General features: G+C 31.0%; 1 protein-coding gene across 1 annotated transcript; it reads right to left on the reverse strand.

The window, feature by feature from the left end:
* On the reverse strand, positions 1-26,785 carry LOC107455111 (uncharacterized). The gene is made up of 15 exons (XM_071183377.2): positions 26,633-26,785; positions 25,042-25,236; positions 24,884-24,931; positions 22,419-22,493; positions 21,106-21,243; positions 18,362-18,445; positions 16,772-16,897; positions 15,921-16,195; positions 13,366-13,512; positions 11,269-11,303; positions 9,737-9,870; positions 9,576-9,662; positions 7,269-7,411; positions 6,291-6,431; positions 1-134 (listed from the first exon to the last, which is right to left on the reverse strand). The coding sequence occupies exons 1-15, from the start codon at positions 26,681-26,683 to the stop codon at positions 20-22; spliced, it is 1,794 nt and encodes a 597-aa protein (XP_071039478.2). The 5' UTR covers positions 26,684-26,785; the 3' UTR covers positions 1-19.
* Between the last annotated feature and the right edge of the window lie 856 nt (positions 26,786-27,641).

Consider the following 27,641-nt stretch of genomic DNA (forward strand, 5'->3'; position numbering starts at 1 on the left):
CTTCATTTTGCCTTAAAATTTAGTTTGGTATATCATAACTGTAATAGTTAGCTAGCAGCTTGTCCAATTCTGTATTTTCAGTTTCAACTTCTACCTTTAGTGCATTTAATCTTTGTCTTGAAGTCAGAAAATCTCTAGAGAAATTATTTAGGAGTTTATATAAAATTATTCATCGTATATTCTTATTTAAAAAGTAAAATATTTTCTATTAACAAATACTAATAATTTAGTATTTGAGTCAATTAGTCTAATTTGTAAGTAGGGTGCAAAAAAAAATAATAAAAGTAATAATTTATGAAATTAAATTTAAACACATGTTAGTTTAAGAATTCTGTTAGTTTTTTCTTAGTTAAAAAAAACTAACTGTACATAAACTTCTAAAAATGTTTTTTCAGCATAACCACTTTTTCCTAATTTTTGCAAGCCGTGATAAACTAGTTGGTTCGGCCCACGTCCGAGAGGTCGCGCGTTCGATCCCCATTTACAAAACGGTGACTGGTGCACGCTAAATCTTTTGTGAGTCACAAGTCCTCTAAGTTCCCATAACAAATCAATACATTTGGGGGCACTGGAACTGAGATTGTTATGATCTGCGGATGGATGGTGTGTGTCTAATTCAGTGATTCTCAACCACTGCCGCGGCACTTTTGTATGCCGCCAAATTCTTAAAATGTTCCGCCAAATATTAGAAATGATACAATAAAAATTATAATGCTTTTTTTATTATGAGTAAAGTTTAATTTGAATAAAAATGTATTTATATATATATATGCTTTTTTATAATTATTCCACGCTTTAACCGAGTGAACATCTTTGTCGGAGATTGCCTTGTCTCTGACAATCTTAAAATAGGATGGAAGTGTTTAAATTGTATATGACACAATTTTAAAAAATTTTGTAAGAGCTAATCATTAAAGTAAGCTATGCAATTAATAAACAAATTAACAGAGGATAACTAACAAAAATTAAGCTAACAATTAATAATTAGCAAAAAACTAGTTAACAAAAAATAACAGTTAATGTAAAAAAATAACAGTTAATAACTAGCAAAAAAAATAACTGTTATTAACTAATAAACAATTGGTCGACAGAAATAATTAATCCCTCAATAACTGCTTTTGTAGTACTTATTATTTTATTTCACATTCAAAATTGTTATCACAAACTGTTTAACACAGTGTAAAATAGGTAATTAAACAACTTTTAATCTAATTTTTTTTCATTGTGTGCCGTCAAATTTCGAAATCGTTAAAAGTGTGCCACAACAAAAAAAAAAGTTTGAGAATCACTGGTCTAATTCTTGGCTATGGATGGAGTCACTGGAAACAAGAATCATGCATTAATGGCATACAACAGCCACTTTCAGCATTTCTAAATTTGTTTCTCATAAAACTAGACTATTATTATGTATGTAAAATAAAAGGTTTTATTTTAGATAAGTTGGGATTGGTCTCTCAGTGTAGTTTACTAAGAATAATTTAGACTAATTAACAATTCTAGATAGTGAAGGAGTTTCAAAATAATAGAATTACTTCTGTATACTAATTATAATTTTTAGCAAAGTATTACGTCTTAGTTATGGATTGCATAAGTTAAGTTTTAATGCAAATTAAACACTTGATTGGTTCAGCACTGAAAATTGTGAGTAATTCTTAGTTTTAGTATGTGGTGAATGTTGCAATTTAATTTTGCATTAATGTTTTACATTTAGTACTACTTAAAAGAAAAACTTCTCATAATTAAGAGATTCAATAATACAGTAGAGCGCTGATTACCCGAACTGCTCTGGACCGAACATGGTTCGGATAATTGGAAAGTTGTTTAAATGATTATTTATATACTAACTTTCCTTCACACTTTTTCTAAGCTTAGGACTGGCAGTGCTATCTAAAATAGCTCTGACATGTTGAAATTTTTTTCATTTTTATCATATTTCAGCTTTTTATAATTTTTTGTCAATTACTGATTTTACCACATTTTCTTTATTTTCCATTGCAGAAGAAATCCAGCAAAAACTTATGTTTCAAAGAAGATGCTCTTTTTTGAGCAGTCATATCCCTTATTCTTTTTAAATAAATCAACTGAACTGGCTTAACATCATTTTGACGTTCTAGCCAATTTAATGCAATGAGAATGAGTAATGCAATATCGAATATGAGAAAATTCACTATCTTCTTCGTCTGAGGAGTTCCGATTTTCATTCAAAATTTCAGCAACAATTTCATCATAATTTAAAATCCTGGATCGTTTTCAGTGTCTCGACACCAGTCTTCTATTTCTTATGCTGTATAACCTGGCATCTTTTCATCCGGAAAATTTACTGATTCAGAAACTACAGTTTCATTTGTTTTTCTGTTAAGAATTTTATTCCAAGATTTAAGATTCCAAGCACTTTAATCATTAACCATAAGTGACAATTACAATTACCCATCTCCCAATTGTAGAACTTCAGCATTTATCTATTCATAAACTCCTTCCGCATTAAAACCATTGTAGACTGTCAAAATGAAGCTCGTATTCTTGGAAGATAATTTTCAGTCGAAGAGGGATAAAGGGGTATGTAGGTTTAACTGTGTAATACATGTAAGCTACTATAAGTGAACTGCTAAAAAAAGGTTGTAAATTAAGTATGGCTTTCAGATGTAGTGGATATTATTTATTCTTCTAAATTTAGAGAAATTGTCAATAAGTTAAAAAGTATTCTTAACTTTTGAAAAAAAAGTGAATTCGGACATAGTTCGGATAATCGGCGCTCTACTGTACTTTAATTTTCAATCATTTGGATTCATCACGTCAGCAAAACGATGAGTCACAGCTATCGCTGCACACTTGGGGAGGAAAATGCTCCTCGCCCGAGCTTGCAGACATCGTACTTAAATGTTTCTTTCATTTATCTCTCAAAAACAAAAGTTTAACTTTGTGAGGAAATTGTCTAGAAAAATAATTTTAATTAATAAAGAATAAATTTTCAAATGCAGGATGTGTCAAGGAATCCAAGAGAAATGCCGAAAACAATTAGTTACAATTTTTTGAAGGGAGAACCATTTTTCGTCATTTTGCAAAACTGCTATGTTATAAAATTACTGGTACTCAACATAAATATTAAGTGTAGAGTCTGCAACAATAAACATAAAATTATCGATAAATAAGGGGGTGGATGAAGTTGTTGCAACAAGCTTCAAATTAACGCATTTCAACATTTTCGTTCAAAACCTATCAATTCCTCGTACCGAAATCGCAGCCAAGCTAACTAACTTTCTAGGTTGAAACTAGCACTGGCTGATGGTCAATTCTTTGCGCTAAGAGAAGCGCCTTTGCAGTTTGTCTAAGTTTTTTTGCAGAAGACAACAGAGAAAATCCAATTAAAATTTCTTTGCCAAAAGGCGCAGTGAAGGGTTAGTTATTATACTTTAATCAGGGTGCGTAGCGTTTTTTAAAGTTGCTATTTTCACTGGATATTATTAAAAAGTACTTAATTTTCCCTTTTTCAAAATGAGATTTTTCCTTTACCATGTTGATTTTAGCTACGAATTATGCAAAAAGACAAAGGCATGAAACCGGTCTCTCCCCAGATGGCGTATTCGAGCGTTGCAATGCCAATCATAGCAGAATGAATTAGCCAAGCGTCACACTGGGCGTTGCAGAGAAATTCAATTATTTACAGAGTTAATCTCACTAGTGCTTATTATAGATAGTGTTTTCCTCACTAGGGAACGCTGCAAGCTCCATACCGCCTATACTTCCGGGTTACTGTTTCCGTTGTATTTTAAAGCCATTTGGCTTACAACGTGATCATTGTGTTTTGAGATTCTTGCTAACGTGGTATTGGACAGAGCTAAAGAGAATAGAAGGGCTGGTTCACTCCTTTGAAGTATCTCTCGCCGCGGCGATTCTCCGACGTCACTCTAGTGACGTCACTTTGGCGCAAAGCTCGCACTTTTACTTCAAGAACGGAGCGTTTGGCCTTACTAGCTCTAACTAATATTGGATCATTTCCTTTTGCGAGATATTCTAAGACATTTGGTATTTTCTATAATGACTTTCCTCAGTTTTTGCAGTGAATTTACAAGAATTTAAAACTATTATCGAAATGCCAGTTTGCGCGATTGCAACTTGCAAAAATTCTGATACAAAAACAAAGGAAAAAGTGTAATTTTTCGCGTGTTCCCTAAAGTAAATGAACAACTATGCAAATAATGGATTCCGAAATGACACAGTTAATATAAAACAGCAATACGTTTATTCTGTCGTAAAGAACTTTTATAAAAATTCATTATCTAAATAGAAACCGCCTCGTTACTTCATAAAGAAAGGCAGGTGAAAAGAATTAAAAAATGGATAAAGTCAAAGAAAATTAAAATGTAAATAAAAAGTATAAATAAAATATATAGTATATAGTTGAAATTCTCCTAATTTCATAAAATATTTTTTAATGTAGTTATTCTAAATATTTATGATTTTTTTTTAAAAATTATATTCTCTTCAATTTAAATATCCATAAATTATATAATCGTGAATTTAAATGTCTATAAACAATTGTAAAATTTCTAATGTCATTATGAACCTAAATTATTATTTTGTTTCAGTAATTAGCGTTTAAGGTTGATGTTTCCTAATGATTAAGTATGAACCAATTGCTATTAACGACATATTTTAAAATCAGGGATTCTAAATTTAACTTAACTTATCGTAATAAAAGAATATGTAGATGAAAAAAGTGTCGATATATGCCTTCATTTTTCTTAATAGTTAAAGTTAAAACTGAACTTTTTAAAATAAAGTATTTATCGTGTCATTTTCACCAACTAGCAAAACATTTTTATAAGTTTAAAATGGTATTTTTTTTTAATATAATAACCAAGAAAGTTTTTTTTGAACTATGTTTATGAACTGAAATAATGTGTTAATTACGTAAAGTTTGAAGGCTAATAACCAGAAAAAGTCTAACTTATTTTTACAAAGAGAAGGATGCAAAGTTATCATATCTTTGCTTGCGATCTCCGAGATCTGTGGACACAGTGACGTCGTGAGGAGTGAAATCGTAGCTTCAGCTCTAAGAGCGGAGTGAACTAGCCCTTCTATTCTCTTTAGCCCTGGGTATTGGATTACTTGTGTTTACAATGATAACAATGGATGGTGTTTTCAATAGAAATGTAAACTATAACAATCTCGCGCTCGGGACCTACTCTAGTTCCGGTTAAAAAGTTTGCAGCATGTTATTCTGATAGGCGATGTTTTCAAACGGATAATTTTGTTTTCAATAAAAGAAATAAATTAGATAATTTCTGAGCTCAAATCTGCCGTCTTTCATAAGATATTAATGTTATTATGTAATTCTGGGGAGTTTGGAGTGAAAATGTGTTTTAGTTATTTTGTTATTTATTATTAAAAAAGGTGACATGGTTGCTAGATTTTGAATAACTCGCTTTTTTGGCAGTCTTGATTTGGCCTCTTTCCATTTGTTTATTACTGTTTGTTCGTGATACAAGCTGTGCACCATCTTACGTTAGTGTTAACACTTTTAGTATTGTAAACACAAGTATTGTTAGCATTGTAAACATAAGTAATAAGTAATCAAATACATTGTTTGCAAGAATCTCAAAACACAATGATGCCAAATGGCTTTAAAATACAACTGAAACAGTAACCCGGAAATTTAGGCAGTCCCGAGCTTGCAGCGTTCCCTAGTGTAGAAAACACCATCCATACTTGTGTTAACAATGCTAAAGGTGATAATACTAGCGTAAGATGGTGCACAGCAGCTTACAACGAGAACAAACAGTAATAAACAAATGGAAAGAGGCCAGAAAAGCGAGTTATTAAAAATATAGCAACCATGTCACCATTTTTAACAATATATCTATAACTAACTAATACAAAATTTCACTTCAAACTCACCAGAATTACTTAATAACATTAATATCTTATGAAATACGGCAGATTTGTGCTCAGAAATTATCCAATTTATTTCTTTTATTGAAAACAAAATTATCCGTTTGGAAATATCGCCTCTCTGAAAAAGCTGTAGTAAGCAGCTGCAGACTTTCTAACCGGAACTAGAGCAGGTATAGTGCTCGAGATTGTTATTGTTTACATTTATATTGAAAACACCATCCATAGGGAAACGAAAAGCTTTAGAGGAATAAGTGATAGGGAAAAAAAACTGAAGTTATGAGTACAACAAGCATTGTTGTAAGGTTTTCTGCTTTCCTTAACATACACATACCTGCCGATATATATTCAGAATTTTAGTAACTTACGCACAAATTAAGTTTCGTATATTAACTTACTTATATTTCTTCAAGAGTAAAATTACACTATCCCACAGGTGAATTTTGGGAATTGATGCTTGAATAGAATTCCAGTCTATGTTTTCTTTTTTTGGCGATTCTTCTTCCATTTCTTCTAACTGCGTTTTAGAAAATCGATGCCTAATAAAACATGGATATTTTCGTAAATTAAAAATTACGACTAGCGAATTTTTACGTAATATGGTAACATTCATAGTTAAGGGAATTCCCCTAAGATATGCTAACTCAATTACAAATTATAACTTTTGTTTTCTTTCCCAAGACTGATTTTTTAGTTTTCGGTGTGATAGTCTTGAAAAATACTTTATTTTTATTTTTAAGGCTTTAAATTTTTTTTTTAAATAGCCTTGTCATTTGGAGACGAGTGATTTTGAAAAATTATTAATGGCCTTTAGAATCACGTTCCAAACCAGGAAGGCATTGTAGATTTCTAAAAAAATTTCCGTAAATAGTCATTGAAAAGCTCAAGGGATTGACCGTTCACCTCCTACTGAAGTTACACAGGTTCGAATACCAGTAGTGGCTGGTTACGAACTCTGCTCCTGTCTCGCACAAATCACAGTGCTGACTTAAAATATCGTTAGTGGTAGATCATGGGTTAGAATCCTCTTTCATTGAACCAACCATGGGAGGTTGTGGTTTCCCGCTTCATGTAACATAATTTCGGGTTAGTTACATAAACAAAACAAAAAAAGTTCTCCACGGAAGCTATTTTGATCCAACGCTTGATCCAGAAACTCCCTTGTTTTCTGGGTTAGTTTCAAAATTAAAAGGCTATGGATTTGAACATTGATAGTCGTAAACTCAGTACTGAGTCGGCTTTTCAACGCCGGTTGTAAAATAAAATAGTTCTTGAAATGTTAAAATTATTGAGTAGGACTATAGGCTAGGTGGATTAGATCATGTTTTCTCTATATTCAAGGAGTTCGAATGACTGAGTAAAGAAGAAATACAAACTTTTTTACTGTTATAAAATCGATAAAGCCTTCCAAAGTTCTACTCCAATCAAATACAGCTTCGCCGGCATCGTTCATTTTGGTGAATTTCATCATATGATTTTTTAAGTCTTTTAAATCTTCTTCAAAATCTATTTTAAATACCTGCAACAACAAACAATAAATTACAACGTAACTCTTTGTTAATGGAATAGGCATCTCAATGTTACGCGATTTCCGGACTTTTCACGCTCTTCCCTTCCTCGATTGAAATGCAAATCAAGATTATTTATGTAGTATTGTCATGATAATTGGAAAATTTTCGATTTATTATAATTATTTCAGGTAATAGAAGGTTGTAATTGAACAATAATCATCTGCTTCCCATTTCCAAAATATTCTTGCTGAACTCGAAACAATGTCTCAACCTGTGAATTGATCTTCCCGAATTTTAAAACCTATCATTTAATGTTGTTTTTCGAAGCTCTGTCGCCAAGGGAAACAGAAAAGCCATAGTTTGAGAGCCTCACATTTGAAGTATTGCGATGATTTTAAACGATTTATATAATCTTGCCGTGAAGAATTGTCTGGGCTTTAAAACAGACAAATAACTTACATATTTTAAAAGTTATTAAACTTTTTTTAAAAATCGCTAATTTGGCGACATTTTTCCACCGAGATGAAAATAATCAATATCACTGCCTTTATTCTCAGTTTATGAAAACTTATAAGCCCGAATAATGATTAACATTTGAGTAAGCTTTTAAATATTAAAAAATGAGATCACACACGCTTTTCATTTTCGTGAAACTGTGGCTTTTCTCCATATTGACGTCTTGCGTCATTTCCAAAGTAAGCGTTGACAACTCTGGATTCAGATGGGCTAAAATTTACCTAACAGTCATGAGTAACAATTGCAAACTCACAGCAGTTAAAAAATAGCATATTATTCTCAAAAAAGCATCATTTTATATTACTGTGGAACCTTCGAAAAACAGCCTTAAGACCCTGTCTCACTTATAAAAATAGTTGGTTTTTATGTAGTTTTTTTCTTATAAACTGTCTTATTTTTCAAATAAATTTTAAAATTTATCTAATTTTAACGACTAGATATTGAGATATTCTTTTTTTTTTCTTTTCTATTAAAGAAGTATCAATATTGAATTCGTGGTGTTAAGCTAACTCAATTATTAAGCAAGAAAGAAAGTTAACATTTAAATTTAACATCACAATTTATTATGAAAAAAATAATAAATAAAGTAAAGATTAAGTTAGTTAAAAAAAAGGTTACATGATTCTAGGATAAAAATTAAAATATTATAGATAGTTGAGTAGAGTAAGTCCGACATTGGAGAATCAGCGAAAAGCAGCAGGGTGCTGCGGAATATTGCAGAGTACGGGAGAATAAAAACGACTAGTTGACTAGCCAGCGGTTGCAAGTTATGAGAAGAGGAACGACTAGATATTGAGATATTCTTTTTTTTTTCTTTTCTATTAAAGAAGTATCAATATTGAATTCGTGGTGTTAAGCTAACTCAATTATTAAGCAAGAAAGAAAGTTAACATTTAAATTTAACATCACAATTTATTATGAAAAAAATAATAAATAAAGTAAAGATTAAGTTAGTTAAAAAAAAGGTTACATGATTCTAGGATAAAAATTAAAATATTATAGATAGTTGAGTAGAGTAAGTCCGACATTGGAGAATCAGCGAAAAGCAGCAGGGTGCTGCGGAATATTGCAGAGTACGGGAGAATAAAAACGACTAGTTGACTAGCCAGCGGTTGCAAGTTATGAGAAGAGTTCAGTCTTGTGTTGCCAGTTTCAGAATTACAAAAAGTTTGTAAGTTTCTTCTACCGCCATCTAGCGAAAGGAATGATACACAAGGAAAGTTTCTTGTATCGCCATCTGGCGAGAAGCACGGTACACCACAAATTGATTAAAAATTACATTTACCTCTCTTTGCAGTGTAGTTTCTGAATTGAAAAAAAAGTACAATTTTTTTATTATTTATTTTTACTTTCATTGGAAAACTTAAGGCATTCAAGAATTGATAAGCAACCTATTTTAATTATAGAAAATATTTATAATTATTTCATAAATTATATTAAAACTGAGGGTTTTTTTCCCCAAACCTACGTTTAATAAATCTAAACTACCAAATTTTAGGCATACGAGAAATGAAAAAGAACCGATTTCAGAAAAAAACATTTTGTGTGAAACAATTATTTCACAAATTTTTTTTTAATGATACACTATATCCAAATTAATACCTCATTGAAACTAGGAAATAACAAATATTCTATACAAGAAAGGCTAGTACTTACTTTAAATAATTCAATCCATTTTATTTCATTTTTTATATCCAAAGTTTTTTTAGCGTAATTCACCCATTGAAAATCGAGCATGAAACCCTAAAAGCGGAAGAAAATATTACTATAATAGTTTTTAGTTCTTGGTAATAAAAAATATGAGAATTATCACTTACTAATTCTTCTGCAATATGATTTAGGACAGCTTCAAAATCTTTACTTGACATTAAAAGTCTAAAAGCATCACCAAATTTATCATTATTCAGAGTTTTGATCGAGATTAGACTATCTACTTCTTCAAGGGATTCATCTGAAGAAAACGTGGACTTTTGTTTTGACTATTCTACTTTATAGAATAGAATATAACTAAGTCGATTTTTACAAGAATTGAAAGATTCTATTGCGTGGGAAAAACTACACAAACCCATAGTCTCTTTTTTATTATAATTATATCGTTTCGTTATTACGAGCAATTTGTGAATCTTAGACTTACGTTGTTAATTCAACAACTTTTTTTTAATTGAATACCTGCAAGTAGACCTAAAAATAACCACTCGTCACGTGGCGAGTCAAGGAAAATGAGTGGCGACCTAAATTAAATATGCGGTCACTTTTTCCTATCACTTTATTTGGTATATTTTTTTTTTTTAACAAAAATCGTTTAGTATTAAAAGTACATTATAGCAAAAAGGGATGCTGGAAAACAGAATTTTCATTAAGATGTCCAATGTGGCCATTCAAAATTTTGATCTTTCAGAATCTATCGATTTGTAGTGGAAAGATTAATGTAGAAGGAGAGTTTTTGTACGATTCACCTATTTCAAAGCTGTAATGCATACATTAAATAAATTTTGCCTCCTCAAATATCCTTACATAAAGTTCCTTAAAGTCAGTATGATAGGGTGGGGATGGCCTTGTTGGCAGGGCGCTGGATTCACATTTGTGAGAACGGGGGTTCGGATCCAGCCAGCCGAAAACTCCCAGTATCACAAAATCCTCCATCTTCTCACAACAAACTATACCTCTGGGAGGACTGAATTAGAGATTGATCGTTGTCTGGTTCAGGTCAAAATTACTATCTGTGTATGTATGAATGGGTCAGCCCTATAAACAGGTGTGACAGATGTCAAATCCATGGCGATAGATGGCGCCACTGGAAAACAAGAACAATTGGACCCCTTGCCTTAATGGCCTACGACAACAAGTTAGTATGTTGAACAAAATTCTGTCCGTATTTATATATTTTATTGTTGGATCTTTTTATATCCGTAGATTATTTCTAATATGATTTTTTTTTTAAGTTTGCAAAAGGTGGCTGTTAAATGAAAAGGACCTATCTATAACGATCGCCCACTCATTAGATTTGAGTGGCTACTAATGAATTAGAGTCTGCAGGCCATTGGCTACTGACTGAGAATATAAATTTTCAGGTCGACCTGCCCAGCAACGTCATCGTAGGTAAATCGTGGCATTTGTCGATTCGGAAGCCATTCAGGTACGACATTCACCCGTGACGTCGCTTACAGGCATCCAATTAAATCTGATTTAAATCACATTGTTAGGCATTATCACTTCACTTTTTCTCGAGTTGCAAGTACCAAATTTCAAATATTTCTACAAATTAATTTCGAATGCAGAATTTTCTTATTCTTCGACTTTAAATAACTACAGCAATAGCATTAAAATTTTGCTGTGAAGTAGAACTTACTTTCGGCACCATTTTTATCTTCCAATAATACTGTCCTAAAGAGAAGACACAAATATGTAAGCTACATTATTAATTTTAATAAGAATTGTAATTCTCTATGGGTTGAGAGATTACGGTAGTTTTCGTTGTATAAAATATCAATATTAAAGTTTAAAAATGAAATTAAAAGAGAAAATAAATAAACCTTAGAAGCTCTTTATCCTTGCCATTTTGGATTTTACATTTATTTTTTTAATTTTATTTATTTATTATTATTATTGTTTTTTTGTTTAATTTTTATGATTTGAAACCACAATACTTTTTAAAAAATGGTAGACAATATAGGGATCGCTTTAATAGATTAAAAGAAATAGCACTTAAAAATGTTTAGAGGTTCTACAGAGTTTTCCTTAAAACTTTAAAAGCAATATTTAGCGCTTTGTGTAAGTAATTTAAAACTACATAATCGGGATTTAGATCTGAAAACAACTGTCAGTTTTTAATCTCTTAAAATCTAATTCTTATTACAGATTAAAGTGATGAAAATCAATGTGATGATGTTTAAATATTCTTTTAAAGATAGTTGCACAAAAACAAACATATTTATCAAAAAACTAAAAGCAGACAAATGTAAACTATTTAATTGCTTTTCAAAAGCTACTGATTGCAGAATTCTATTTGTATAATTTTGTAAGAAAAAATTAATAGAGAATGTAAAATACAACTCGCTTTAGTGACGTTCCTGATTTTTATAAGTGGAATTGTTCAATTTCTTTTGAATAGAATAAATATCCACCATCAGTTTATTTGTGAAAATTAAATAAGTAGGAATCAAAGCATATTTAGAATTTTCCTCCTCCACCCCTTTGACAGTTGAGCCTGAGAGAAAAGGCCTCTTAATTGAAATAATAATTTTAATTTTTTCCAAAGATATTTTTTTTATTATAATACTTTTTAAATATTATTAATATTAATTTTTAAATATATTTTTCTGAAAATATTTCTTTCTTTCCCTATCATTACTGATTCACTACTGTCGTATTTATTATGAAGAAGTTGATAGTAAAACATGTAAAGCGAAACTTGTGAAAATCAGTTTTAAAATGTCCATAAAAAAATCAGTAAGTAATTTGCAGACCTCTTCTTTTATTATTCAAAATTATCTAATTTGAAACCTCGAGAAAATAATAATAATAAAACTAGTCAGAAAATTTCCATTTGATTTCTGTTGAATTACTGTTATTTTGCTAACATTTAAATTTCAGCGTTCATTAGCTGGCTTGCGTTAGCTGGGTAACTTTTTTATTTATACTTTTTTATGTAGAAAAAAAAGCACAATTGGTAGCTTACAAAGGTCTGAAGATATTTGCCCATTAATCGTCACTGAAAGCGATAATTACTAGGGGAAAAAAACGAATTTTAGTAATTTACAAAAAAACATTGGAATCTTACTTTTTTTTAAAATATTTTTTAATTAAATATCCTCAAAAAATTTGATTTACTTTCCGTAAGGAACATATGAATTTTATAGTTGATATTTTTATACAATACTTAATGTCCCTAAACTTCATTAATAAATTTGCCTCAAAATCATAAATTCTTCATGAACTAATCATCAGCTATTTATTTTATATAAAAATAAGAGAATTAAAGTTTTAATATTAATAGTAATTTATTGTATGCCTGGGAATGTTACACGCCACTGAGCACAACAAATATGTTTCAGATTTTTGTTATCTGAAAAGGAACAAAACTTAACTTCATTGTTTACTACTGTATTTTTATAGCTACTAAACTTCATCGCTTACAACAGCATTTTCTTCATAACAAATTGTACTATGACTATAAACATTTTGATCGAGACCTTTCAAAGTATGTTTCAACCAATTTTATCTTATAAAATACCCCGATAACCTGCCATGAGTGAGAAATTCCATCCCCTATAATGAATTTTAACTTTTCCCCCAAAGGTGCAAAGTATGACAAACGCGATCACTCAACACGATTTCAAACAACTTACTTAATAAGATGGTTTTTAAAATAATCAATTAATATTCTGCAGTCGACAGAATGAGCATAACATGAACGAATTCCATATAAGGTATGAATCAAACTTACGATTCAGGCGGTGTCCACGGTAAATGGAGTATTTCCTCGAAAATGAATTGATCTCCTTCCAGAATCTCAGATAGAAGATCGGAGATTTCACATTGCTTGGCTTCAAATACATTTTTATGTTTCGAAACTGCTCGCAAAGTAGCTTGCCTAGTACAAAATAAAATAAAAATATTAAAATAAGGAAATTTGTCTTTGTGGATGACTTTTTGATGAAACTAACCCGCATTTGTGTTACATGGAGAAGAAAACCGCAAAAACCTCCCACGGATAGCCTAACTGTAAGGGGACCCATGATACGTCTACCAATGAGGATATTTTGCGTCAGCACTATGGTCGTTGAGAGCCGGATGCGGAGTTCGTATCGACCAGCCATCGCTGAGATTCGAATCTGGATCACCTCATTGGAAGGCGAATCTCCTGAGTCAGAAAATAAGCAGCATGATGAGTAAAGGTTGTGCCACCAGAATAACTTAAAGAGCAAACTGAGTATGCTCTTCCTGTTCTATCGCCAGAAAAAAAAATTCAAACTTTTTCACCGTATACAATTTCTTAAAAAAATATACACTTAAAAATCAATTATGGGAAAGCCTCTGCTCTTTTTTTGGGAAGATTTTAGAGCAATGACTAATGGATTCTAAGAAGGCGACAAAGCAGAATTTGCTCGAGAGGAATGCAGTCGTATTTTCGATCAACTATCTATTGATTGGCGTTAGCGGTTGTCAAAAGTGCGCCTTCAAAGCCAAAAAAATAGCCAACCATTCCTATCTAAAGTAGATTTTGCTACTTAGCTGGCAGGAAATGAGTCAGTAGTTTCTTTAGCACAAAAGACATGCTACAGAATCGGGCATAGATTGTAACTAAAAATTATAACCGTTAACGATTGCATAATAGTCATTTACTTGCTATCAGTATAATATTTATCATTTTCTATTAATTTATGATCATTATTACAAGTTGAAAAGTTACGACTTTTAAACCGAGAATTTAGTGGAGAGAGAGCAGATCAGGATTACAGCAATTGTTTTTTAGTTTACAAGCCATAACACTTTAAATCACTAATCATACTTAATCATATATAAATACAAACACATATATTCCATAAGAATAAAATAAAATCTAGTCATGTTCGTTGTCGCTAACAAACCAGCTATATCTATACCGTATATCATTTTTAAACTTACGAGACTTTAAACAAGTTCTCTTTGCTTTTCAGATCTGAAGACATTACAAAGTAATCATCTGATCTATAAATACAAGTAATCACAAGTCTTCAATTACAATTAGAATTGATTGCACTCTATATGATCCAAATAAAAAACGTACTTTAAAACAAACATAGATTTTGCTAGTGTACAAAAAAAAAAAAAAAAAAAAATAAACGAACCACCCTGTATAACTTTTGATCTAAGGATCAGATCTCCACGTTCTAGGAATCAAACTTAATAGTTCGAGCGGGTGACCTCAAATATGCTAACTAATTAGTTTAGACGATAGTTTAAGTTACGAAATCAGACACAAAAACGTACTATTTCTGAATAAACAAATTTTTTTTTCGATGGATACGGATTTCTGACATCCAAAGCATAGGGACTAGTCGCAATCTAGGAAATTTGGTTCCCATAATTTGGTCAGGAGAGCGATCCTAAGTTTTGGACTCCTTAAGGCGAATTTTACTTTTTTGCGTACTTCACCATATATCAAGCACTTTTTAAGCGAACTGAAAAAGTTTTGCACACAATTGTAAAAATAGTTTATCGATTCATGCAAAAAATGATTTTTAGTAAATATTTATTATTTTATTTAATAATAATCGAAAAAAAGTTTGAATTGTATGGCATTCAATTTTTTACACCATTTTAAAGAATGTAAAAAATTATACATGGGAAAATACAAAATTTGAGCAAAATCCGTAGAATAGTTTTTGAGAAATCGTCGTATATTTAAAATTCTATCTGGCTCACATTTCCCAAATTACGGTACCCCCTATGTTTTGGATGCCATCAAAATCCGTTGAAAAAAAGGTATATTTATTCAGAAAAAAGAATATTTTTGTGTCCGATTTCATAACTTAACTATCGTATGCACTAATTAACCCTTTTGAAGGCCATAGTAAGTATACTTACCACCACGTTTTACCACTTTTAATTTAGGTTTCCATTTTTCAGTAACTTCAGCTTACTTGAAGTGAGTTTGAATAAAATTGGTAACCATTTGTCACTTTTAAAAAACGTATAAAAGTTATAAAATACATAATTCCTTTTGAAGTTTGTAGCTTTTAAGGAATTTATTTTATAAATAAAGAAAAATAAAAGTCAGTAAGTTCCTAATAGGTCATGTTAAATATATTTACCACCAAAAAAATGGCATTTTTATAAACTGAATGAGTTTTTTTTAATATCAATTACTGTTCTTAAAACAATTTCAATTCCAAAAATACTTTAATTTACCTTTACTAGAAATAAAGGGCCCATTAAAGGGTTAATTTGCCTATTTCAGGTCACTACCTCGAAACTTTAAAGTCCTAGAAAATGAAGATCAAAATAAATTTATCCTACCTTTTAATATCCTGCATTACCACAATTTTATTAGCGTACTGACGTTTGATGTCTCTTCCACGAATTTCTTCTTTTCTAATTTCTTCCGTCAAACTCTGAAGTTCTTCGGAGAGCTCCGTCTTCCTGCTCTCCAGGAAAGAAACGTGGTTTTGAAATTTGGTCAGTTCGGGCATGTTATCTCGGTAGTTACGTTGCATCCAATAAATTGACCTCTCCATATCAGATTTCGTCCTGGTGTAATTATATCTGTATTTCTCGAGCTCCGTTGACAACATCTGCAAATTGCATTTAAAAAAAAACTACTGTGAAATTCTTTAAAAAAAATATTTCACACTTCAAGAAGAAAAACTTTTGAGCTCATTTTGCTAAAAGTGTATGCTGATATTTCTATAAATGAAAAATGTATAGTGCATGTTAGTGCGAAAATGAAATCATTCATTTTCATCCATATCATTCAAAAATGAATCATGTCATTTACGCACAATGTATAGCGCGAAAAGTAAAAGCGTTTGTGCTCTAACTTTTTTTTTTTTTTTAATATTTAAAACTTACATCAGTTCTACATTATTTAGGCTCAAAAAATTGCACAATTTTAGAATAAGACAATTATTTTGTTAATTATCATATAGAAGAAATGTCGCCGAAGTGGAGATTTTTATAACAATCCAGATAACTCTTCACGGAAAGATGGTAGATATAATTTAAATTAATTTTCCTCAGTGAAAGAGCTTCGAAAAATCATCCGTACTGCAGCAAACTTCAAATGACAAACATTTCAGAAATAGGGTCGCTTCTTTCCATTTTTGCAAAAAAAATCTACAACTCTTAAAACAAGAAACACTGCTACTTACCATTAAATCTTCGTAGGCTTTCTTCCACAGTATTGCAGTTTCTATTTGATCTGCTAGAAATGCATTGCGAAGATCTTTGGATGTTATTGCTTCTACTCTCTCATTGCATAAATCCATTCGAAGACTCTGAAAAAAAAATATAATCGGAAGTACAAAATATACTTGAATGATAGTTTTTCTACATTCGGGTGCATGGCCTCAGCTTTAAATGAGATGTAGCTTAAATCGTGTTTCCGTTCAAATTGAACCCTAGAGTTATGCAATGATTTTAAAATGATTTAATTTGTATGACCGTATGGCTCAGTTTTCAACTTGGCACCCTATTAAGGTTGCTGAAAATATCGGTAGATGTTGCATTCTTACCGATGTTGTGGTTCAGTCGTTTAACCAATTTTTCTGAAAGTGTAACGTCCCTTTTTTTTAAATGATAGCGTCATCTTGCGCTCTGTCGTACATCTGCGGTGCAAGCTCAGGCGATGAGCGTTTGCTTACCGATGACGTGGCCCAAGTTCGAATCCCAGCTATGACAAGTCGATGCGAATTCTGTTTGCTGATTACACCTGCAGGGGTGATTGTGAGCCTAAGTCAAAATTCCGGAAAATTTTTTGAGTTACTCATACGTATACCATTTACACATACCTATGATGACCTGGAGAAGTAATTAAAATTTACAAATATGTCTTTCTTTCTTGAGTTTATGAGTATAATAACTATTTACTGATAAAAAAATAAATATTAATCATGAATATAAACTTATAAAGTATCTGGCTCTACCTTACAAACAAATAAACTGTGTTTTTAAGTTCCACCTTTGAAAATTTGATTTCTTGAAATTCTGTGATCAATAATTTTTTGAAAAGTCTGGACCTTCGATCTCCGGAAACTTCCGGATCACTGTTAGCGAAAAATCCGGATTTTTTCCGGAGCACAATCAGCCCTGCACCTGTCACAGTGCTGAGGTTAAATTCGTTTACCACTATCCTTAGTGGTAGACGAATCATAGATAAGAATTCTCTTGCCACCGGGTGAACCGTTGAATTCCGTGGTTTTCTTCTCCATGTGCAAATACGAGTTAGTTTCATCAAAATGTCCTCAGCGAAGGCTAGTTTGTTTCAATCCGGGAGTTTCCTTCTTTTCAGGGATAGGTTCAAAATTATAAGGCTGCGGAATTGAACGTTGACAGTCGTATATCCAAAAGTGGATTGGCTGTTCAACGCCGGTTATTAATTAAAATCAATTTTGAGAAAGCCGTGGGGTGGGGGGGTTCAGGGGTATTGTATAAAAATAAATATTGGTCACAGAGTAGAGTAAACAGATGGACTCCGTTACTAAGAGATAATAACTTTATGTTCTGTTTTGCAATTACTGGAAATAAGGCTGTAACAGAATTCGTTTTCAAATTAGGTTGGGAAAAAATTTGAATGAGGCTAAACATGAATTCTGCGTTCGGGTGACTGAAAAAATAACTTATCTTTTAATAAATGATAAAGCAATTTTTTTCAGACGACGCCTCGAATTTTACGAGCATTTTGCAACCCATACAGGTGGCTTGAATCACCCTTTAGTTTTTAGCTGAAATAATAAACTCACTTTTTTGTCAATGTCTTCGTATGTAGCATCAATTTTACGAGACCATGTTTTTCCTACATCGGTTACGTAATTAGAAATGGAATCCTAAAACATAAAAGAATTGGTAGATAATATTCTTCTGCAATCAGAAGATTACAGAAAAATGTATTATTTTATATAATAGCACTTTGTGATTCAGCTCATAAATGTATGTCATTTTTATATATTTATGAAAAATGTGGGAATAAAAATGATTTCAACAACGTTTTACCGTTGGATGACAGAAATTAAAGCCAAATGTTTGGTTCTGAAAATGCTAAATGTTTCTCTGTTCAAAATATTGAAAGGTCTGATTTTTGATCCGAATTGTTTTCACACTTAATGAATAACTATTGTTTTATTTTGGTTAATTATTATTATATTAGCACTGTCTTTGGGACTTGTATGCAATTTGATAGGGCTGTAAGCTATTGCTTTCAAACATTTCGTACAAAGCGGAAAATATAAAAAAATTGACCACCCTGAATAACTTTTGATCAAAAAATTTTCAATTCGCTTAAAAAGTTCGAAAGATATGGCGAAACTAAGGGGTCCAAGCTTTGCATCCCTTTCCTGGCTAAAATATGGGGACCATATTTTTCAGATTGCGATTACGCCCCATATTTTGGGGATCAGAAATCCGAATCCATTGAAAAAAAAGATAGGTTTATTCAGAAAAAGTATCTAATTTCGTTTTGTGTCTAATTTCGTAAATTTAAATATCATCTGCCCTAATTAATTTGTATATTTGAGGTCACCTTTTCGAATCATTAAGAATGAGTCCTAGAACGAGACAATCCGATCATTAGCTCAAAAGTTATTAAGGGTGGTTCGTTTTTTTTTATTTTGCACAATGTACATATCTGAGAGAGGTATTAAAAGTACCTCAGCAAAAAATACAAATTCATTGATTTTGAGTTTAAAAACTTGTTAATAATTTTCTATTGAATTTATGGTTTGTATCTCTTTTTAATTCAATTAATTCTGTTCTTACAATTTAATTAAAAAAGATTAATTTAAAAAATGTGATTAATTTTAGCTTTAAGCATTCATAAGGAGTTTGTTCCACTATTCGATTATATTTCGTGATATATATATATATATATATATATATATATATATATATATATATATATATATATATATATATATATATATATATATATATATATATATATATATATATATATATATATATATATATATATATATATATGTAAATGCATATATATATATATGCATATATATATATATATATATATATATATATATATATATATATATATATATATATATATATATATATATATATATATATATATATATATATATATATATGTATATATATATACATATATATACATATATATTAAACCATAACCACCTAAGATTAAGAATTAGCACGAATATCATTTTTGTTGAAATAATTCTAAATATGTTTATATTTTGTACTCACAGAAGTTTTAAGATTAAAGGCCCTAAATATTTTTACAAATTTACATATTTGTTAATTTCACATTAGAGATGAGCAAGTACCAGTTTTTTCGGTATCAGTAACAAATGGTTGATGATTCATGTTGTCAATTAATCTCATATTTAGGCTCAAATTAATTAAAGGGGTGAAAAATTAAGTAATACAGTAAAAATCCGTTATAGCGTAGTGACAATTCATATCCTCCTGAAATCCAAGTTTAAAATAAAGGCAGAACTTAGAAATCTGTAGACTTTTTTTTCTTCTTAGAAACTTTTACTTACTTGTACTTAAAAATATGTAACTTAGAAGAAAAAACTCATAAGTTGGATATTTTTTTCAAAAATTCCCTCAATCAAACGTAGTTAGCTTTTTTTTTTAATTATTATTAAATATTACATAAGAAAATGATGAATTTTAGTTTTTTACAATTATTTTACATTCTAGGATAATTTTTATTAAGAAAAAAGTTTTGGTGAGAAGAGTTCGAAATATATTTGAGAATATACTTTGAATCTGAAAAAGGAGATTAAGCTTGAAGAAAAAATACTAAAAAAAAATGAAATGGATTAACACTTTGACGCCGAATTTTAATTAAACATATTGTTCATACTTTTTTTATTATTTTGTAATAATTTAGGTCAAAATAAAAAGGAAAAATATTTTAAATAGCATTTTAATAATTTATGATCAGCATGAAACACCAGTGTTTTTTTCTGTTGTATAGGTAAAACACAACTCACCTTCAAACAATAATTTTTCAACTTATTTACAGTTATTTAGATTTAAGAGAAACAGTTATTCATTATTGAAATTTCTTTAATTTACAAAATCAATTGTTCATTGATTTTTTAATATGAATGAAAAAAAAGTTTTTTTCTAACTACTTTCTTTGATTTATATATTTTAGTACAAATATAATTCAGATAATCTAACAGTTTATTTTTACTAACATTTAGACTGTTTTTTATAATTAAAATTACCAAAATATATTTTTACCTTTAATTAGAACGTTGGAAAAATAGAAATATAAAAGGGACATCTGCCCACAAAATCTTCCATCTAGAAAAACATAAATATAAAAGGACATCTGTCCTTTTATATTTTTCCAGAGGGAAAATTTTATTGTTGCAGGAAAGATTTCGCAGATGGCGCATCTGTCCCATTTGCGTCAAAGGGTTTAATCGAAATCGTAAATGTAAACAAAATTAACTCATTTCAGAAGGAAGTCCATATTTTCCTTAGTTTTCCATACCTTCAAATTATCGATTTCCTGGTCTCCTGCTTTTTCCACTTCTGATAAATATCTTTCAATTTCTTCCATCATGGACTTCTGCAATAGCATTTGTTCTTTCTCTCGCTTTGTGCAAATTTCATATTCCAAATGAAAGTACTATAAAATCGAATGAATATAACAATTTCAAACAAAATGAAATAACACTGCACAACAATTTGAACATGTTTGTTTATTTTTTACATTAATTATTTGTTTTCTATCCTTTAGATGAAACTATGAGAAATGATTTCTGTTTGAACACAAAGGAACTTGCTTCGTGTATCAAAAACAAAACAGTTTTTGGCGTTTCGTTCTCGTAGAAGAAAAGTCGCCACGCTTAGATTGAATTTTTCGAATTTCTCTCTTCTTAATACATTCAGGAATCCTTGTTAACGTATGAAAAATAGGTAAGGCATTAGTTACCAAAAATGACACGAAAAATCGCTGATTTTATGATGGGTCCCATTGTCAATGCGAGCTGCTTGAGGACTCTATACCACGTAAGAAAATACTTAGCTAATTCTCTTTCAACTTCATAAGTAATTTAAAATTTATAGTATTGAAAAAGTGAATTCGAAGATAGAGTGGTCTGCCAGAAAAGAAATTTTCAAAATATCAAAATGAAAGTAAATTATGAGAAGATAATTCAAGATAAAGGGAAGCTCCTCTTCCAATAATTTTCTTGCATTTTGAAATTTCTTTTCGAAAGCAATTTTCAGCAATTGAAACTTCAAGGCTCACTCTAAATTTGCCTCACTTTTCCATACTTTAAATTTTAAACTAGGCTGACCAGGTGGTCGAGTGGTTAGCGTGTCTGACTGCGTAGCCATTGGCCGCGAGTTCGAATCCTGCTCAGGGCATGGATGTTTCTTTCTCTCTCTGTGTGTTCTATGTCTTTTCTCCTTTGTGTGAATGTGACCCGCCCTATAAACGGGTTTGTGGTTGTGTGACGTAGGCGACGCTGCTCCACCGCCGTGGCTTCGCCACAGGTGCCCACTGGGTTACGAGAAAAGAGTAGCAGTTCTGGCATTCCTGTGGCCAATGGGACAATCCCCAAGTGCCCGACATTAAAAAAAAAAAGAAAAGAAAAAAAATTTTTTTTATTAGTTATGGAGATAAAAGAGTGGGGAAAAAAGTTTCTCCCGTGACAATGTGCGTAACAATAATAAAACGTGGATTTTAGCTTGATGCGAGCAAAAAAAATTACAACTTCGTTATTTTAATATTTTCATCTAAAAAACAATTTTCATGTTAAACAGTGTGATCGCGATTCAAATATATTTATTCGCTACCTCTTCGCAAAGACCAACTATTTCGTCAAACTGCTGAAACACTTCCAGGCATTCTTTTTTCCTGTCTTCAAGAAACTGAAATAAAATATATTTCAATTTTTTTTATTATATTAATTATTTATTATTGTTAAACAGATTAGCTGCTATAAAGATTATTCTTAATCATTAATAACAACATGTAATGATTATGTGAAGTACTTTTATTTGCGTCGCACTGGAGCAGCACGATGGGATATTAGTGACGGTGTAGGAAACATCCCTGAGGATGATTCGGAGACATACGTCACATCTCGTTTGACAGGGATTACACATTAACACACCACAAATCCATCCACAGATCGTAATTTTAACCAGCACCAGAACCCGATTAATATCCGATCCAGTACCCCCAGAGGTTTGATTTGTTAAGGGTACTTGGAAGACTTTGTGACCCCAACAGATATAGCGAGCACCAGCCACCATTTTGTAGACGGGAAGTTTTCGGCTAACAATGATCGAACTCTCCAATCCCGGCCCCAAATGATTATGTAAATTTGATAAATTTCTATTAATTGTGGAACGAAACTCATAGATAAGCACTCATAAATTCAAGCAATTCATAGATAATCACTAAATTCACTTAAACGTGAAATATTTTTTCACAAATTATGCCTTTTAATTTACTTGTGATTACGCAAATGCATTAATCTAAGTCAGTGAGTATTTTCGATTACGTAGAAATTAATAGAAAAAAAGGGTGTTACAGTGAAAATACAGCGTTCAGTGATCGCGTGGGTGACCCCTTTGATCAACCTATAAAGGGACCGAGTATACGCGGTATCAGTCCTCAGTAAACTGTTCGACCGTAACGTCGAGAGGAGACCAGGTTGTCGAGATATTAAGGCGGGGCCTCCTCTGGAGAATCAAAATTGTGATGGCATGTCTTCAGATCATCCTCAAGGAAATAAAGGTTGAAGGTAGAACTAATAAAAATGTATTCAGAGATGTTTACCAGATAGTCGCCAATAGCCTATCATCGATATTAATAGCAGCTCTAGAGCGATGTAATTTAAGTACCACTACAATGAAAATAAATTACTTTTCAGTATTTCGCATTACTCTGAATTTCAAGGAGGGCTTACATTAATAATTTTGTTTATTTTTAAAAAAAAATACAACAAAAAGATTTATTTATCCATGTTGATGAACAAATAAGTAAAAATTTGAAATGCCTGGAGCAAATGTCTCAGAAAATTATAGTCCTAATGAGATCGATCCATCCATACATCTACCCATTCCACTCCATTCATCCATGAATTCCATCTATAAATTCTATCCGTCCATTCATTAATTCATTCCATTCATTTATAATGTGAATAATTCGTAATTCTTGAATTTAGTTACATTATTTTAAATTAAATGCGATGATACAATCCATACTTAAATGTATATCCCTTCGGTAATTTGTTCAATATATTGTTATTGGAAAAAAATATAACTATATATTCTAAAATTTGCTATTTCCTTTTTATTGGGGGGGGGGGGGATTTTACTTAAACAGTTTCGTAATAATTATAATTAATTATTAATTTCGAAATAATCGTAATAATAATTATTTATTAAACAAATAATCAATTATTGATTGGATACAAACTTATTACTGGCTTCAAAAAAAATTATTACTGATTTAAAAATGAAAGTTCATGTGATCTTTCCACTGAACACCTTTTGGGAACAGCTCATCTAGACAAGTGAGATATTGTATTTCTCATACTGAATAGAATGAGACTAAAAACTAGATCTATAGTACTAATAGTATTATAGATATGAGTTACTATAGTGCGGCTTTCAGGAGAACTCCTCCAGACACCCGTATCGCGTCGTGGCGGGTACTAAGGTTACGAGGAAGGGTCACTTCTAATAGGGATGTGAGGTGAATAGTTTGGTCTTAATCTTACCGTAGGTCGTAGTGAGTAAGCTAATCGACACCTTCCTTCCTCCATTTCACCCACATTAGAAATGTGCTCGCGCTTGTTACCAGAGTAACAGATAGCCTCAGACTTTCAGTTTGGAGGAGATTTCCTCAAAGCCGCACTATACTATTTCATAGGTGTAGTATAAAGATAGCAATTTTTTTTACACACTTATTAGCGCATCTGATATTGTTTCCTTGTGTTTTTATGCTGTGTTAAATGAAACCCAACCAAGTCAATAGAGCTAATGATTCATAAGTGATAAAAAAATTATGCTTAAAAAGTACAGTTTCGTACTAGCACGTTTTTTTTACGCATCTGACACTGCTATATTGTCTCATTTCGAAGGAAAGTGCATACGTCAACTGCCCATATTAAAGCAAAAACCCCGACTTCTAAAATAATTTCAAGCCTTTCCGCAAATTATTTCCGTATTCTCAGGAACTCAGGATCAGGATATCCTCAGGAACTCAGGATACCTCAGGAACTGGTCTAGGATACAGAAGTACTTACTTCAAGCAAATGAGGCGACACTGTGCTCACGTCAATATCAGCCAACACCTACAGGAAAGGAATGACACTTGAAAAAAATATTGGAATTAAAACAGTCGTTAATTAAACAGTCGAAATCATCTTAACAGTTTGGGGGTAATGAATAATGCATGTCTTACTTTATGAAATTCTTCTTCGGCTACCTTATCAGCTCCATGTGTACTGCTCAGTTTTTCAAATATGACAGCTACGTCATTTTCTGTTTGCGTCTTCTCGTCATCATCACAAGTCTTCACATCAGAGACTTGCTTACTTTCATATCCATGAGTTATAGCATGTTGAAACGGATACAAATCTTCGAAGATTTTAACCATCTGGAAAAAAATAGTTACTGAGTGATGATTTCACCTGCGCTTCTGTGAATGAAATGAAATAAAAAATTGCATGTTAAATCTTTCAATGTGTTTATATTACAGTAAAATGGAAGTTTCAACTTGTTCTGCGGATGCTTGTTAAATATATGACAATATTTTTTTAATGAATAATGATTTTGAACAAAAGTTCTGATTTCGGAAAATTCACATTTCGACAGGTATTTTCAGACAATATTGAAGCTAAACTTCTAAGTATCCTGTCATCATCTTCAAAAGTGATTTTTGTGGAAAATATTAATAGCTTTTATCACTGAGGCGGCTCATTTGAAACTGGTATAACATTAAAATATTAGCCATAAGTGTCTAAAAACAGTTAATATTTTTTTTGTTTTAAATTTTGTTGAGTCTTAAACTGTAAGTATTAAAAAAAAGCGTAAGCTTATGAGCGTAACATATCAGGGTTAATAAGGCAGAAAACATTTCATAACATTTGCAAAAGAATCACATTATAACACTGGTTTCTCATTATAAACGAGTGTCACATTTTTCGAAAAATACTTGTGTATATCTAGCAATATTAATAGAATTTTTTTTTTTTTTAATTTTTTTTATTCAAACATTTTTTTTCACAAGAAAATATTCTCTGTAACTGTCTTTAAAACGCTTAATTCACAAAGACATATTTATTAGTTTTATTAGCAATAAAAAGAAAAGAATCAGGATAATTTTTCTATAGCAATCATTGCTTAAAGTGGTATCAATAGAGTTTCAGAATTACGAGGGAGAATTATTTATTTTTCACTTAATTTCCCTCCAGAAAGTTGTTTTAAAGCCTACTCGTTTCCTGGTAGTAGTAGTAGAAATTAACCAGTGCCGAAATAGCGAAGATTTATTTCCAACATACGAAAGATTTCATAGGGATATAACCTTTACCTTAATTATAAAGGGTGGTCGAAAAATATGAAAACGGTTGAATTTATCAAGAGCTACGCATCAGACCAAAAATCTAAAAATACATTTCAAATTTCCAAAAATATATACGATAATAGAAATAAGAATCATCATCACTGGTGGCATCAAGATGGGTCTACTTTAGAAGATATTTCCAGTCCGCTTTTTTGCAGGCTACTGTCCTCCGGTAAAGAAATAATAAACTCGATATAGCAGCTCAAAGTTAGGGCGTTTATCTTATATAAGAAACATCTTTTTTATTGCAGTTTCTCCGGAGAAAAATACCTCAATTTGATTTCGCATTTCAATATACGAATGGCATTGTAATCGAAAAAAATATTATATTTCGGAATGTGCACACCAGATCGAAAAAATAAAAATTGTTATGTACTTATAGGTATGTTTTTGAATAACCAGTACGGCATGTTTCACGAGATGGTCTCACCTTAGCTTCCCATTTCTGTTTCTCTTCTTCAAAAACATCTTCAACATCCATGATATCGGAGCTGTTAAAGTAGTTGAAATATTATTTAAAACCGATTCCAGAGTAAAAATCAAAATACAGATAATGAATACTCTCCCCCCCCCCCTTCCCCAAATAAATAAATAATAATAAAAGTCGCAAAGAGAAGTATATAACAAAATGTGATTTCTAAGTATTTTATTTCACTTTAGTTTTAATACCAGGACTAATAAACAACGTTGATTTATGCCATTTTATATATACAGTAGGGAACCGATTATCCGGAACGATCGGGACCATCGATATTCCGGATAACTAATTTTTCCGGTTTTCTGAATCGCTACAAAATGCCTTTTTTTATAGTTAAACCCAACTAAAAAAAAAAATTACAAATAATCTTAAAAAGAAGAAAAAACGATGAAGTAATACACTAATGATTATTTCCAAAATGATGGTAAGGTAAACATCTTTCAAAAAAGAACAAAAAATCCTAAAATCTTATGAGGAAAAAAAATAATTTTTTTTAAAAATGGCGGAAAAACTAATCGAATTTCATTCCGGTTTTCCGATTTCTGGATAACGGGTTCTGTACTGCATATATATATTCTGGTTTTCATCAGACATGCCAGGAATTTATCGGATTTCGAGTCTTTACCACAACTCTTATAAATATTTTTCCATAAATAGCATATATGTTTCCATTTTCTTTAATTATTACTAATTATTTGTACCACAGGTTATATTATCAATTCTATTTTCTTCGTGCGTAATAAAAACACACCTAATTCACAGAGCGAAACTTTTAATTTTCTAAGAAGTTTTTCTACGCAGAAACTGAGTAGGATTTTTTTTTTAACTCTAAATTGGCAATTCTAATCATATCAATTTTACACCTCATTAAAATGAAATGCATAACTATTTTCAAAAGCATGCATTTTAGCTTGAAAAATTCCAGGCAGAGAGCATTTATAGGTGTTATACATATCAATAT

This window comes from Parasteatoda tepidariorum, chromosome 3, assembly GCF_982258835.1.
Source record: "Parasteatoda tepidariorum strain Cologne lab strain chromosome 3, Ptep-v5.0, whole genome shotgun sequence".
Lineage (NCBI taxonomy): Eukaryota > Metazoa > Arthropoda > Arachnida > Araneae > Theridiidae > Parasteatoda > Parasteatoda tepidariorum.